The sequence below is a fragment of the Apteryx mantelli genome, chromosome Z (genome assembly GCF_036417845.1).
Source record: "Apteryx mantelli isolate bAptMan1 chromosome Z, bAptMan1.hap1, whole genome shotgun sequence".
In the NCBI taxonomy this organism is placed as follows: Eukaryota; Metazoa; Chordata; class Aves; order Apterygiformes; family Apterygidae; genus Apteryx; species Apteryx mantelli.
The window spans coordinates 84,340,873-84,357,040 of NC_090020.1; the positions used below are offsets into that span (position 1 = coordinate 84,340,873).

Here is a 16,168-nt window from a genome sequence, read left to right on the forward strand (position 1 = left end):
TTTGCTCCTTTTCCCACGGTCGGTGCTGCTGTTGCATTGCAAACGCCTGTCTCAGGTCCCCCACGGCGCCGGCTCCTGCCTTAACCAGGGGATGAGGCCAATGTTAACGGGTTTGATTGCATTTTCTTCTGTTCGGGGCAAAAGCAGCCCCGGGGGCTCACTGGGGGCTGATGCCATTCAGGGAGGTGCTGAGATGGGGTCAGCTGCAGCGGTTGGGAAGCTGCACGCGCCCAACGCGTGTGCAGGCAGCAGGAGAAAAACCAGGAATCTGCACCCGTCGTCCTTGCGCATCTGTGTTTTCACAAGACTTAAGGTGGCCTTAAGAGTTGTTCTTTTCCAAAAAATCACAATTCAGAGTATTTTCTGTTGCTGTCACCTTCGTGTTTTTTCCTGAAAGGCTTTGAAGCTGGTTGAAGAACATCAGTGCACAGGAAGCCTGGGGAAGAAAACACGGTTAATCCCACCGATATGGCATCATGTCCCGCTGCCACCTTGGCCCCATCCAGGCTGCTCTGGACCCCTCATGACCACAGTGGCCTGGGCACTGGCCCGAAGCTTTGCCACCCTCCTGCAGCGCCAGCGCAGTTGGTTTTTTATTCTCGGGAGAGGAAAAAATCACGCCTGGGATTTTTTGGTGGGAAGTTTCCCCTTGCTGCCGCACGCTCCCTCGGACGCTATCGGGAGATGAAACAAAGGCAGGAGGTAAAGGCAGAGCGAAGTTAATGGCTGTTGTTTAGGTCAATAACGTATCGATTCCATATTTTGTGGGCTAAAAGGTTGACCTTTTAAAGGGCAATTGGAGCCTGCAAGATTTGATTTAGGAGAAAGGAAAGAATTTCAATTTAATTTTCACTTCCTATTTCGGCTGTGAGAAACTTGCAAGATTGCAGACGCCAAAGATGCTGTTTTTTTGCTTTTTTTGCTTTTTTTGCCTTTTTTTCTTTTTTTTTCTTTTTTTTTCTTTTTTTTTTCTTTTTTTTTCTTTTTTTTTCTTTTTTTGTGGGGGGGAATTGGGTTTTTTAGAGCCTTCACAAAGAGCTCCGTCTCAGGGAGCAAACGGCCCTATTGCACCTCTCCCTCCGCTCTGCTCCTCTGCTCAGCATTGGAGACGCGCACGAGACACAAGGCACTGAGCCGAATATTTAATACAAAGCTCACCCAAGACGGGGTGATTAGCAAGAATTAACACAGCAATTAGCTGCGTGCCCAGGCACCCCTTCCCACCCCGGGCTGGGGGCATCGGCGGGAGCAGGGACCAGCCGGGGCCTCGTGCTCCAGACCCAGCTGCGCCGCATCGGGGTGGCATGCTCGTCCCTTAGGAAAACCCCACGGTCAAAAGCAAGAAACGCACCATCGCTCCAAGTCCTTCTTACCCTTTCACTACCTGCTGATGGCTGGCGTAGCATAAAGGACCAGAGTCTTCCCCAAACCAGCCCGCACCACAGGCATCGTTGCAGCAGCACTGCAGAAGTTGAGAAGTTTCTGAGCCGGCGCTGGACACGGCGTCGCCACTTGCAGCTAGTGGTGATTTTTCCAGGGCCGGTTGGGAGGTACCGATCGCACTGGGACACCCCAAGTTTGTAACCAGACTTGGGGAATCTCCTTTCCCACCCTAGCTGCTCTCCAGATACTTGTAGACCTCCGGTTTTCCTCCAGCGCCGTCAGATTTAGCATATTCAGCAGCACAGAATGGATACAAGGAAGACTGAAGTCTGCCATTTAGTTTGCCAAGACAGCTGGCAAAAACTATGTACAGCTGAACATTTCATCATGTCTGCCAAGACATATTCATTTTGGATTAATTTTAAGACAGTTTTTAAAGTGATGGTGAAGGATTACGCAGTGTGCTTCAGCAGCATTAAAAAATCGCTCTATTTTTTAAATCTCTCACTCAGATTGTCCCAGTTTGGCAGCTCAGCGGTGTAGTTGATTTGCAATTTGGAGGGATTCACTGATAGTGACATTTTCATTTATCTAAGTACATGGAAATGCTGGCACAATCCGTGGGTGGTAGCAGAGCCTGCAATATTAAAGCATGGCTACTTGAAATAATTCATTTGCAGTAAGGCTATATAGACCTAACATATGAGAAGCATCCATCCAGCAAAAACATAGCATCTATGATTAAATGCTTACAGGCTTTTCATGCTGTAATCTCAGCTGGAGCCTTGCAATTCAGGGTAACTACTCCCAAAGAGTAAAGTATTTATAATAGTGTCACTCCGGAGCAGTCGCAAGTCTTTCCAGTCATAGGAGCTCACCAAGGGAGCCCAACGAAGGGATGCCAAGTCCTGTAGACAGTGACATGCAAAGGAGGGATGTAGCTGCTTTTGATGCCCCAGTTCACGTTATCACCGTTTAGGAGCGGGTCAGCAGAGGGTTATTTCAGCATTGCCATCACATCCCGTAGCACCACACTGGTCTGCTACTGCACGCTCCTGGAGGACCATTGCGCCTGAAGGCAAAGATGGAAATGTAGCTCTGCAGGTACATGCTCACAGCCAAAGTGAGATTGCAAAGCTTCTCGGATACAGCTAAGCCCAAATTAATTGCCAGCCCCATCTGGAATAACCCAGTCAACCAACCTTGTGAAATCTGGCATGTTCTTCCCCACACAATTTATTCTCAAGGGATGTCTGCAAAATGCTGAGAGCCCAGGGCCACCACGGGTGCTGCTAGATGATGTCCAGGACACCTGGTAGTAGCCATAGCCTGAGCAAACTGTTAAGAGCTCTTTGACGGTGAGCCCAACTGGCTGCCCTTCAGTCAACTCTTCATGGTCAAGACTGAACAGTCTGCACAGAGAGACTCTCCTTCAACCTACCTCCTCCCCAGCTCACGCAAAGTGTAACTAGAATTAGCACAAAATCCTCAGATCTAGAGGGATCTGGCAGAGCTGAGGAGAACATACGCCCCTGTCTAACCAATTGACTGCAACTTGCAAAAGGAGTAGATAAACATATTCCTCCCCTTTAAATGACAAATGACACTTTACTGCCAGAAATGTTAAAAATGGATTGGTTCCGTATCATGCTGCTGAAGACAATTTTATGGATTATCTGTCTTGCAGCGAAAGGTAAAAGCGCATTCTTGGAGTGAGGGTGTGTGTATATTTGATACAGCATTTACTGCAACGTTAGCCTGAGAAACCTCCAAGATAAAAGCCTTGATGAAACCCTCAATGCTGGTGAAACTCCCCAAACAGAACAGTTCTAGGAAGATTAGCACCCTGATCTAGATGTTAGCACCCTGATCTAGATTCGGGGAGGAGGGGAAGAGACCACAACTGTAAAAAAGAACCTACCGACTCAACATTTCCATTCTCTGAATCTGATAATTCAACCGAGGCAGTTGCACGTAGCTATCAGTTGCATGGCTGTTATCTCATGGACCAAGATGGAAACGTTAGTAGAGTCTATTGAAAAAACCAACTGCCCCCATCCAACAAAACAACAACGAATCCAACACACACAAGCATTATGGGGCTGGGACCACGGTATTTACAGCATTATGCATTTATGCAATTATTCGGGGTACTCAGGTACCAGTGGTACAAATGGTTAAAGCTAGCTAGCTAAGGCAGCTACGGACCTGCTAATGGGCAAAGACTGGAAAGGATTTACAGTGTCAGGCAACTGCAGAAGTGAAATCATGGAAAACGCCTGGTCTTCAAGCATATAGGCAGCATTTTTGCCGACGGAGACCAGTCAATCAGCAGACAGCGTGGGGCTGACTTCAGCACGGCCAACCGTAATCCCTTAGACAGCTGAATCACACAACACAGGCAAGAATAAAACTCAGCTTCTCAGCAGAAGAGCTTGAACCCAAAGCTTCAGAGTTTCCAGAAAGGCAAGGGGCGGGGGGGATGTTTGCTTCTTCCTTTCCTGTTTAACTTGTAGATCAACAATCTAGCGGACACGTTCCTGTAGCTTGTCTAACATGCTCTTCTGTTTTAGGCTAGTAGGGTCTTATTTTTTCATGTCCTCAAATCTGGAAGATTTTTGGACTGCTTTTACCCAAATTGAGGACACTTGACTCATCTGTAAGAAAGCAAGGGGAAAAAAATTTCTAGTTTGCAACCAACCACCTCATTTTAATGGGAAGAAGGAAGTTTCTCTCAGTTGGCGGAGCAAGGATAACCTCCACGGGAACTAAAAGGTTTCACATGCCCAAAAGTTGGTCTCCACTTTATCAACAACTTGCACGGTAACTTGGTTTCCTGCCCGTTCTCCACCTGGATGTTTCAAACCCCCAGAAGCGACGGTCCTTTGAATTACGGCAGAGCAGACCTGGCTTTCCCTCCCTACGCCAGGGCAATGGATTTTCTTTTCTAACACGGCTCAGGTAGCCCGAACAGATGGTATTGCAGCCCTAGGAGCAAGAATACGGGGACATGAAGGCTAAGACCTACCTATTGCGGCTGTGGAAGCCGCGGAGCGAGTTGGCAAGAGCCCTCGCTTAGGTGGGAATTAGCACGACATTGCAGCGTGACACATCCCTTCTCTCACCACGCACGGATTTAAACAATTGCCTACTTAATAAATCAAACGCGGGTTCTCCTTATTGCAAATCACTGCGAAGGTATAAAGCCTCATGCACGCTAGGTCTGACAAGAGCACCGAGACCGGCTGGCCAAATGTTACCACGCAGCAGCTATTACGTAAAACAAATACCACTACAGACTGTATTTACTGGTTTAATTTTTTTTTTTTTTTATTACGCATAATAAATCTTTCACACAAAGTAATGAAAAGGATCCCTAAGGTGATACTTTACAGATCTGAAGGAAAACAGAGTATTTGTGAACATGCCAGACTGCAGACTTCAGGACACTGCCAGACCTATATAACGCTCAAACTCCTGGAAGAGCCAATCAGCCCGGCACGGCTTTCCGCATAAATCTTGGTCTGGCTCTGCTGCTGCAACTTTGGCTTGCGACTCCAGCTGTTCCGAAGCAGCCGGGCTCTGTAAGCATTGCATATTAATTAAAAGCACGAGGAAATTATGCGATTGCAACAAACCTGTTCCTTCTGCACTTCAATGTCATCGGAACGAGAGGACAGCCAGAAATAATTCACTGGGCGACTCCTGCATTGATCCGGCAGCCGCTTTGACCTATCCTATCGCATTGCTGCTTCACGTACCCTTTTCTTTAGAAAAAGCCCTTTTGAAGAAAGTCGGGTTCGCTCCGGTTTGGCACCCTGATGCTAAGCATCTGCTCCACCTGAGCCCTCTTCTACCAAGCGCTCCGCTTCTCCTGAAGCCCGCGGGGTGGAGGGTGGTCATCCCGGGGCAGGCTCACGCACCCACGGGTGGGCAAGCCCGATGAAAACGGAGCCGTCCCGGGAGCCTTGGGCTCCACCGTACGAAAGTGCATCTTCAGACTGACCTTTCCAAAGGCTGCACAGCTCTGCTGACTCACAAACGCTCTTAGTCTTTTATTAAAAGAGAAAATTGCAAATCACTACAGTAACCGAGAAGAGCCGTTCCCCTTTGACGTTTGCTCGGAGCCAAAAAAAAAAAAAAAAAAAAAATCCTAAACATAGCACAAACATATGTGCAGCTCGGGCACGGTTTAATCATTTCTCGTGTTTTACTAAGAAAAAACTGCAGCTCCAGTCTTACTATTGCCTCTCCTCAAAAGCTTGTGCCATTTTAAAGTCCTAAACGCTCCTGTGCTGTGCATGTCTCTTTGCAGTTATATTTAAATAAATATGGAAAGCCTTTTTTTTTTTTTTTTTAAGCTAGCATTTCCATGGACTTCCAGCTTTAAATTAGCAGATAAAAGTACAAACCTAGCATATCCTTCAGGGAAAAAGAGTGCAAATAATTCTATTTAAAGCTGCTCAGAGGAATGCCTGAAAGCAAGTGCGCCCTATCCTTCAGCTCAGTAAGCAGGATGTGCTGGGGCAGGCAGCGAATAGAGGGGTTCGCCGTATATGTTTAGGAACCGACTCCCTGACCTTTACGTTTTGGCATGCGATGCACTGGTGACAGTCCTCCGCACAGCAGCGCTGGGATTGCAACAGCGTCTGCGTCCACGTGCGAGGGAGCACTGCCAGGAGCCTCCCCAGAGATTTAAAAAAAAAAAAAAAAAAAAAAAGAATTGCCATTTTGAAAAATGAGATGTTCTTCCAAAACCAGGTCAGTCCATTTCTTTTGTTCTTCCAACTGCAGAGAGAGTTTTTGGATTATTTGCATTAAACCAGGTATATCAGGAAAGGGCACTTCCAAAAACAAACAAAAAAAGTCTTCTACATTCAGATAAATTTATACTTCTGCCATAAACCCTGCAACAGCAAACAGGGGATTTTCGACACAGAATTTTGCCAGGGGATCCCTGCTACACACTGCCACCACTACACACGTTTTTACAGGACATTGGTCTATTTTACAATCTTATGACTATTTTCTTTGGACATTTGTTCACACGTTCAACTTCCAGAAGTACAGCAAAGCAAGTCTGTAAGGGGCTTCACTCTGAACGTTGGTGTCTCTAGCTCTCCAAAGAGTATTTGCCAAACAGAAAAAGCCTTGCTATTGAAAATCCTCCCACCAACTTTGTGACATCAAAATCGGGTGTTTTGAATGCGTCTGTAGAGCTAATTTGATTAATCCGCTGCTTGCTAGCTCGCTTGGATGACAAGGGAGACAGCAATTTAGAAATCGCAGCCAGCACAGTGCCATCAAAATAAAGGGCGGTGAGGGAAAGCGTGGTACCGGCAGGAGCAACCCACCGCAGAACCCAGCAGACCACGGAAAGCTTGACCCAAAGAAGCTGCCTTGCTTTAAAGAAAGGAAAATACAAATGCTACTTCCAAATCACAGCCCCCCCATCTCCTTCCTCATTTACCCTGGTGAAGTTAAAGGAACGATCAGTTTTGTGGTCGGTAGTAACATCACACCCCATGTGTAAGGCCTCGTTCTCATCAAACAAGCTCTAGGTTATAGGACTATAAATACAAGGTTGCCTACAAGGTGCCAGTTCCTTGCACCGCAGGCTGTTGCCGGCGCGTCTGCTTCCGAGACGCCGAAGTTGGGCTGTACACAAGCGGCGAGCTTGGCTCTCTGTAAGCTTTGGGGTCGGAGGGGGCACACTGGAAGGGGCCAGGTAGTAACACGCAGCGCCGAGTTGGACTTTCCGTAGCAAGACAGAGTCGAGCTGGCGTGGCTGCGGCACCCGCTCCTTCAGCCCGAGTCCATGGTGAAGAGCTGGATGTCGCGTGGGTTCCAGTACAGGGCCACTGCCGAATTGTAAACCAAGGACCAAACGTACGGGATGAAGAACTCCTCCGGCTGCTCCTCCTCCACGTACTTGAACTTCAGCTCAGGAAATTTCTGCAACAAGAAACAAAAGCCCATTGAGGGAAGGTTTGCAAACACGCAGCCCACACAGACACTGAAGAAAGAGATCTGGCGAAAAAAAATAAAAATGGAAGGAACTGAACTATTAGAGTTGAAAGAAAACATTTACCACAAAGGATAAAGAGATTATTTATAATTCCGCCTTTGAACTGAATGCTACATTGGCACATTGCATTTCGCCCTTTTGCTGCTGGTCACACTTCTTACCACCGGAGTCGTACTCAATTTGTCTATTAACAAAGACTAAAAACGTGAATCCTTTACATAATACAAAGGTCTTAAGGAAAACTTATTTACAGCAGCCCCGCAATGGCCTTCTTGCTTGTGCATGTACAGACCTGCTTATTTCAGTCTTCTCTAAAAAGGATTCTGCTATTAATTGTACTCAGCTCCTTAGGAGGAGACTCCTTTGGAAAGGTCCTAAACATACACGCAGTCTGTGATGTGTTTTCAGGAAGGCAGAACATTATGGCAAACTGAGTTTCTTCTCCTAATTCTCATAGATTTTCTCAATATAGAAGTTTCCAGGACAGAAATGCTCTTTTCCCAGGAAGCACAGTGGGAGGAAGGAAGCGTGGCTAGACTCTGTGGGTGGGTTCCTGGAGTCCTAGATGCTATTTCCAGTTTTGCTTACAGGTTCCTCCATAGTTTGGGGTAAGTCATTACTTGCTGGGTCCAGGCTCTTCCGTCACTGAGGAGCGAGCAGAACGACTCTAATGGCACTGCTACGGCAATTAGACTACGTGGAAAATCGTGCAAGCTCCTCAACTGAGATGCGTTACGCATCTATTCCACTTCTCCACCTCGGCTTCTCAGGCTGTAACCACAATACCTGCACACAGGCTTATTGGCATCCACACAGATACCTCCTCCTCCCGGAAATTACAGGCTAGACAATATCATTTCCACAAAGGCCGCCGTCTTCCAGGGCCAGCTTTGAGCAAAGGACTTCCAGAATTAACACACGTCAGCTGTGCCATCCCAGGCGGTCCCAACGGGATAGGCATGCCGCACCCTCAACTCTCCAACCTCCTCTCGTTTCTTCCCTCCCACAGCGCTGCGTACACCGAGGCAGTTCCCTGCAACGCCACCGTGTTCATGTAAGTGTTTTGGGGCAGAGCTGAGCCTATTTTTATATCGTGCTATTCAATCATATTGTCTGCTTCTAAATGTTGCCTGTGTCAAGAGCTTGGCAGAGTCTCAGAGAAAAGCCGCATTACAATGATCACTGGGGTAAGATAAAACATGACCCATTTTATTATTTATAAGGCTGTGGCTAAGACTAAGAATAAACTCGATGGTGTGACATGATCAGAACAAGCACGGCAGTGGCTGAGAAGCCTCTTTGCCCATTAATAATGGAGGGATAGCCTATCATCTTTCTTGAGCTCACAGCGTCCTGTTTCCCTGTGCTGGGGTACGAGACTCTTCTGGCTCTTCTTGCACTCTCCTTTGAAGGGGCATTTCTTGGCCACTTGGCTTTCAGGGCTATTCATTTAACTTTTACACACCCAGTCTATTTGTACTCTCGGGCGTCACAAAACATGGAAAGTATTCCACTCCTTCCTTATATACTGCTGTTATTAGAGCAGTTTGGTGCAAACACTGAGCATCTACAATCACATCAAGCCACAAAGCTTCCACCTGCATTACACTTTATGAGGAACGTGTCTCGATGGGCAGCTTTTTCGGCTTCACTTGGAACCACAGCATTAGCTTACAGTGTCCTCCTCCTACGTCCATGAGGACATTGGTGGCACCCTGCAGTGTACTCCAAACAACAGTGTGGAGTTGTGGTGGCTCGGTTTACGTTGGGGCCAGGCCACTCACCCCAGCTCTAGTTAGTTTGATGCCAATACTAGCATAGGAAGGACCATTTTGGGCCATTATTGCACTTGACTTCAGAAGCTGTGGGGAGCTCATCCTTATAATAACTCAGGGAGAGAAGAAGGGCAGTATTATCTCCAGTGCTATCATTTCTGCTAAGGAACTGAAGCAGCAGGATATGATTAAGGCACTTATGCATCCAACTCCTGTTGAGTTCAAAGCCCAGAACCTCAAAGGTACATCAGCAAGTTTCGTTTCCTCAGCGTCACACATGAAGTTTGTGGCACAGAAGTTCTCCCATAACCCTTTTGTGTCCCCAAACCATTCTCCTCTACAACCTCTCTGCCCCAGGCTGTTCTGACCATCCTGTTTAACCTTCCACATCGTTTTGTTTCCTCAGTCTTAGTTCCCCCCAAACTCCCTCCCCATTCTAATTTTCTGTCTCCTAGTCTATTTCCTTCCCCAACTCCATCCCTGTATCTCCATGGTCTCTCTTTATCACATCTTCTATTTTGCACTCACCCACATTTTCTTTTTCTCACCCCCTACATGCAAAATTCTTCCCAGTTCCTCCCCTCTCCTTTCACCTTTCTTTTCTCAGTGTTAAACACCCTCTCTTTTACCCACTATGTCCCCAACCCGACTGTCCTTGCTCACCGCGTGCTGGGTTTGTTCTCTAGTCATCCTCCCGGGGAAACCACCTTGAAGATCCCTACAGATATTTTGGCACTTACTTCAACTCTTCTCATCATCTCATCCTGAGGTTCCTGTTAGGACTCCTCTTGACTACCGGCACCTCGCATTCCCCTACAAACACTGTTGTGACACCATCAGTGTCGTCTTTCTAATCCTTCCCAGAACAGCATGGCTTTTCAGCCTTGTGACATCCTCCTCTTTACTAATATCCTCTGTTCCTTTCCTTCTTGGCTTCCCAATCCTCAAGCCCGTCCTGCCTTAGCCCTCTGCCATCCCACCCCTCCTCTCAGCGCACCGGGATTCCTTTGGCAAGTTCAGCCTCACCCCAGCCAAGGCCTCGTGTAGATTTTTTTTTAAACTGATATCCTACCTCGCTTATCCACAATGTAATCTTCCCCACTTCCCTCCTAAATGCTTCCTGACTTGTGGTCAGTGTAGACAGGGAACGTGTTCAGTTTAGCATTGCATCAGCAGAATGAATGGTTAAACCTCATGATTAAACCACTGTAACATTTCCTAGCAGAGAAAAGCCCTTACACAGCTGTCATTCTTCACCCCAAAGGTGGCTGCACGCCAGTACTGCAGCATGTAGTAGTCCTTCTGGGACAGAAGGGAAAAAAGTGATTAAAGATGCTAATTTCAGAGGAATTAGACTCAGATAACTTCTTTTCACCTTCACAGCCACAGATTATTACTACAGGTTTTGCAAACACTCATGGCACTAGTCCAGGACCATTTTGGAATCTTATGCAGCTTAATAAATGTCATCTTTAGCTTTAAAACAGTAAGTAAAACTGTTGTATTAGAAATTCCAGTAGCTACCTCTGAGACACTCAGCTCTTACTATGCCATCATCTCTCTGCTAGAAGGGCTGCATAAAATAAACTAGATAGCCTTAGTATTTTCAGGCAATAGCTGTCATGTATTGATTTTATTATTACGCCTTTCTTCAGACTGATCAGTGTTGCCATCTATTGTGATTGTACTGTAGCAATTTAATAATTAAATTCCGATGAAACACTGTAACTCACTGCAATCACCTTGGACTCTATCACACTCAACATGTCCTGAATGTTCTGCAGGTTGGAAACGTACATAAGGCTAATGAGATTTTAAAGAGAGAGATAATATTAGGTGTCAGCGACTATATACATTGCCATTGCATACACCTGATTTCAAGTATATCTTTATAAAAAAGAAGATAAACGATGACAGAAATCATCAGTGTTTTGCTGTCCACCTAGACACTGGACACAGAATAGCTCCATGTGTTGCTAATGAGACACGGAGCTTTTGACTTCCAGATCAGTAATTCAAACCCAACTTCGTTAGGTCACTGCAATGATCCATGGCTGCAAGGTGGCCTACGTCAAACCAGCTGGTTTGGTCACTGAAAACAAAACCTGTTAACATTAAAATCATCACATTCAAATCACCTCAAAATGCTTCTGACTTACCAGACTGACTTTAAGACATTTTAGACCAGCAAGCATTAAATACCATGTGAAAAGTTTGACCAGTGACATAAAGCTTTTAGATTTTTGATGTACGGTAGGTCAAGGAAAGTTTAAATACAGTTCTGTGCCATTTATCTTTTGCATGTACTGCTTGCAAATGAACAAACTGAAGCCTTTGCCTGTGCTGCAGACATACAGAAGATGACACTACATGAATGTTTCAGCAGAGCTGTGACACAACCAGGTCACAGGACTCTCAGAGCACTCCTGGAAAATACAGAGGACAGCACTGGTGAAGGGTTTGTTCGTTTTTTTTCCGCTAAATACCGCAGCTAACAAAATTCCCAAAATTGCAAGTCAAAGCAGCAATAAATGGATCCAGTGGAGCCATTACTTGCATTTCAACCCAGTCATTGCCAGAGCAGAGATAACTCCAGCTAGTTTTAAACAAACCTACCTGAGACCTTTGCTTGCTTTAAATTTCAGAACCCGACGTAGCACTAGGATTGAACGGCAGACTTTAAATAGACAACACTTATCAGCTCTGGTGAATCAACCTACCACAGCAACCTATCTTGTTTTCTTCTGCCAGACAAAGCAGAAGTCAGATTTAGTGGTTGGGACAGGGGTATAAAACTAGACAGACCAAAACCTTTGCAGACTGTCTGAGATGTCAATCATATGATTCGATGAAAAACCACAGGAAGTCCGATGAACAGATGTAGAACTGAACTGCAATAACTCTGCCACCACAAAAGTTCAACAACATCTTTTTTTTTTTGCAGTTAACGATTAGGGAGATAGCATCACAACCAGCCAACAACACCTGGCACAACTCCAGGCAGCCCGGTGGCATTGAAGCCAGACTGCTTTAGCCATACATTGAAAAAAATCCCCCTCCCATCACAAATTAAACATCGGAGCTGCCAGGAGGCTGCAATGTCATGTCAGTGGATGATCTCCAGTCCATGATAACACATAAGCAATGGAGATGGAGCTGCTTTAAGAGATATGGAGTTCACCTATATCTTTGCTTTTCAGTGATCTAGATATTTTACTGGATGGAAGCAGGTCTAATCAAAGAAGTGGGACAGTCAGTGTGGAAAAGAAAAAAGGATTGGATTAACATAAAACTGGAGAATCCTCTTTTCCTCAAGTACTCTGTAAGAAACTCTTGTTTCTGAAACAGCAAGCCAAAGTAAGGCAATATTTTCAAAAGCATATGAATGGTTGAGGAGAAAAGTACCACTTCCAAAAGAGTCTTATGCATTTCAGAGTCAAATTGTCATTGACTTGCCATGAATCGGAAGCTTCAAAGTCTTCCTGAAAACGTGATTTGTGTGCATTTGAAAATCTTAGCCTTGTTTGGTACCCTAATGACATGCTGGCAAATTATGTGTTTCATAAAGCTTCAACTAAACAGTAGTTGTGCCTAGGGAACATCCGCAGGATTGGACCTCATTAGGAATATACATAAACTGGCCAAAAAAAACCCACCAAAAAAAAAACAACCCAGGGCTCAGATTCAGCACAATAACAAGTCTTTGGTATAGGTGCACTAATGAGTATTTATCCCAGAGTTGATAATTATGGTACAGCAAGGCTTAGTTCTGGAGCCTGCCTCACACCGAATATACCAGCCCGTAAGTAGTTTGGGCAGAGAATGAACATCTACATTTGTCTGTAAAATCCACAGTGCCACTTTTGGATCTTGTCCCCCAAATCCCAATCTGCGTCAGATTAATGGTGACAGCCTTGAAAACAATTCAGCCTCACACCTTGTACCTTGTTCCTGATATATACACATACGTATGGAAGCATTTATATATATATGCATGTATAAAGCATATACAAGCATTTAAGTGCTCTGACAGCATCCAGCTTCCCACAATTTCTGGAAGAACATTTGTGACTACTTGTTCCAAGATACTGGCAGACTGAATTTTTGCAATTCTTTAATTCTTTGGGGGACATAACGCTGTTTAATCTTTCTCTGGTTCTGTCTGCATTTACGCTACTTCTCTTGGACTTGCGACAGAAAGTCGATACGCGTGTGGTGAAGTGTCTGTATGGGCTACGCCACACCTGCCCGATACCATCTTCGTATCTTTTTTAGGCTTAAAGACTAGACAGCGCAGTGGAAGATTACACTGGGGAGACAAAGGAAGCAAACAGGAAATCTTCTAGACTAAGCAAGAGCTGCACATTTTGTTCAAAGCTCTGCACAAGGAATAGGTGCAAAATCGTAAAGGCTGAGAGCAATGACCCAGAGCGCGTCGGGAGATTTTGAAGAAAAAAATGGAAAACTCCAGAAGGCAAAAACACATTCAAAAATGTATGCACAGGCTAAATGTGCTGCACAGTTTAAGCAATCACATGAGCTGTAAGCAGAAGGGGATGTTTTTCCCAGGGAGTAAAATTCAGTAAACAGATAACCCATGCTCATCTAATGAGATATGACCATTCCCGTCCAGAAGAACGGGGAAGTTTGTCTGCAGGGAGACAAATGGTTCAGCAAGTTCGGATCACTGATGTGCTGCTTCCGTTTCCAGACCGCTAGGAGTAAAGGTTTGCACAACCACAGCAGCATTAAAATAAATGCGCAAGACGTGAGCAGTGAATTTACACCCTAAGGCTCGAAAGGCCAGAGAAGCAGGCATGCCTCTGCCAAGAGTTCAGCAATTTGTTGCAGAATACTGAGAAACCAGGTCAGTTTGGGAAAAATCAACGCAACAGCTGTGCCTAGATGCTTATTGGGAAAGACACGATTTTCAAAAGTGAAATATTTGCAGCAACCTTGCCAGAGCGCCTAGCTTTCTGCAGCACCAAATTGCTAGAAAGAAAAGACTGCACTTCTTTCCAGGATAGGCTTGCAAACACTGACAGCTTGACACAGTCCATCTAGAGAGTCAGGGATGCGCACAAATACACGCTTGCTTCTTATTTTCTTCTTACAGCTAGGAAATATTGCTGATAAACATCTGTGAATCTCCATCACATCGTAGAAATTGTTTTTGTCTTCACATCGCTCTCCGACAGCACTGCACGAGTGTGCGTCACTGCATGATGGCACGCGGCACTGGCACCCCCTGCTTTCTACAGAAAAGGGCCCAAAGTGAGGGTGACCTTCGTTTAAAGGAAGGGAACCCGCAGCTGGCTTGGATGGCATTACAAGAGGACAGGAGGGGTTGGAGAAGGCACACAGGCGCTTACAAACCATACACACAGTGCCCCACTGCAGGTACAGGGCTCCAAGACACCCAGGAGGAGCCGGCTCCCCGGTTCAGGCTGTCCTGCGTCCACCTCAGCAAGACGCGACTCTGGGCTGCTCCTCGATGGGGTGTTAGAGAAATTGGAGCCTTGGTCAGAAGCTTCTTCAGCAAACCCAGCTGAACTACCCCGATTCATACCACCTGAACGGCTGCTGAGCCACAGAAAATCCCTAAAGTGGTTAGTTTGAGGAAACAGGGTGATCCCGGCTCACCTTCGGGGACATTGTGTCCACCTGGAGAAATTTCGGAACGAGGAGGAAAGATTCAGAAGAGATGGAATTGCACATTATGCATCACTGACCTCTGCCTCACACCGTATGAGTCGCGGGGATACAGTCACAACCGTACGGGAAGATTTCTAGCCTAAGGAATCCATCAGTGGATTATACTTGTGAGAACCAACAGGATTATTGTTATAATCACGATTTTCTCACCAGAGCAGGCTGGTGCTGTACACTATGTGGTCTAGCTGGATACACAGCTCTAGAGAACATTTCCAAGGTGACCGCTCAGAAGAACTGCAACAGGAACACTACATGGCTGTTCGCAACCCTGCAGAAAATATAACAGAAGCTGGCTGTGCCACAAAGTAAGAAAAAAAGGCCTGGAGACTGATGTATGCAATTACACCTTAAGTTTGAACTGGAAGGCACAATGTGTAGATGAAGTACTATTAAAAAAAAATTTTTTTTAGAGGAATGACCTCAGGCATGGTATCCGAGCAGAAAATGGATAACCTCAAAATGATCAGAGATGAAAAAAAAAGAAAAAAGGAATGTTTTCAAAATTAAAAAAAAAACCTAAGAAAAGATTAAACATGTGTAATGAAGAAAGCCACTGGCAAAGAACGGTTCTAGCGCCTGACTTTGCTGGAGCGTTGTGATCCCGTTACATACACAAACCGACTACTCGGATAAATAAGCAAAACCGTTTGGGCGCTTTCGAATTTAGGGAATTAAAACCTGGAAGCCAGCGTAATCCCTGGAATTCTCACTAGCCTTCAAGGGCCCCACTGCAAACTCTCAGCCTTCCTGGGGCCCAAAGGGAGAGGAGCCCGTCAGGCTGCGAGAGGATCCATTGGCCAATACGGGAGGGACATGCGTGGCTCCCGGATGAGGCATTTCCAGAGCATGCACCCTTCACAACAGCGGATCCTCTTTTTGCCAGTGCTAAGGAAGATGCAGACGAGTGGGAGGTCAAAATTCCTGCTCTGCAAAATCGGAGTAGATTTGGGGCAGTTTATTCAGCTACACCTGACGATTAAGTGAAAAAAGCCTCATCAGCTCGCTCAGAGAAGAGCTTGGGCATCCACCGATTCCATAAGCCTCAAAACCACAGCTTGCAAGCTTAGAAAGACCCCAGAATAAACAAACCCCTAAAAGAAACAAACCCCCAGGCTCCCGCAAACAAAACAGATCTGAGGCTGAATTACTTCTCTGCAGGATTTTATGAATGAGGCAGTTGAAAATTTGCCACCTCCAAGCTTGCTACATGTTAACTTTAACCACCGTAACTCACTTCAATAACACGGCTGGGAACTTAGCACTTTTG

General features: G+C 45.8%; 1 protein-coding gene across 3 annotated transcripts in view; it reads right to left on the minus strand.

Annotated features, from left to right (window-relative positions):
* Positions 1-4,695: 4,695 nt before the first annotated feature.
* Positions 4,696-16,168, minus strand: part of DYM (dymeclin) — a 221,406-nt gene continuing 209,933 nt past the window's right edge. For all 3 annotated transcript variants that reach the window (XM_067315529.1, XM_067315530.1, XM_067315531.1), the window contains one exon: positions 4,696-7,338. In XM_067315529.1, coding sequence (XP_067171630.1) covers positions 7,189-7,338 — 150 coding nt within the window. In that variant the 3' untranslated portion in view covers positions 4,696-7,188. The remainder of the gene's footprint in view (positions 7,339-16,168) is intronic.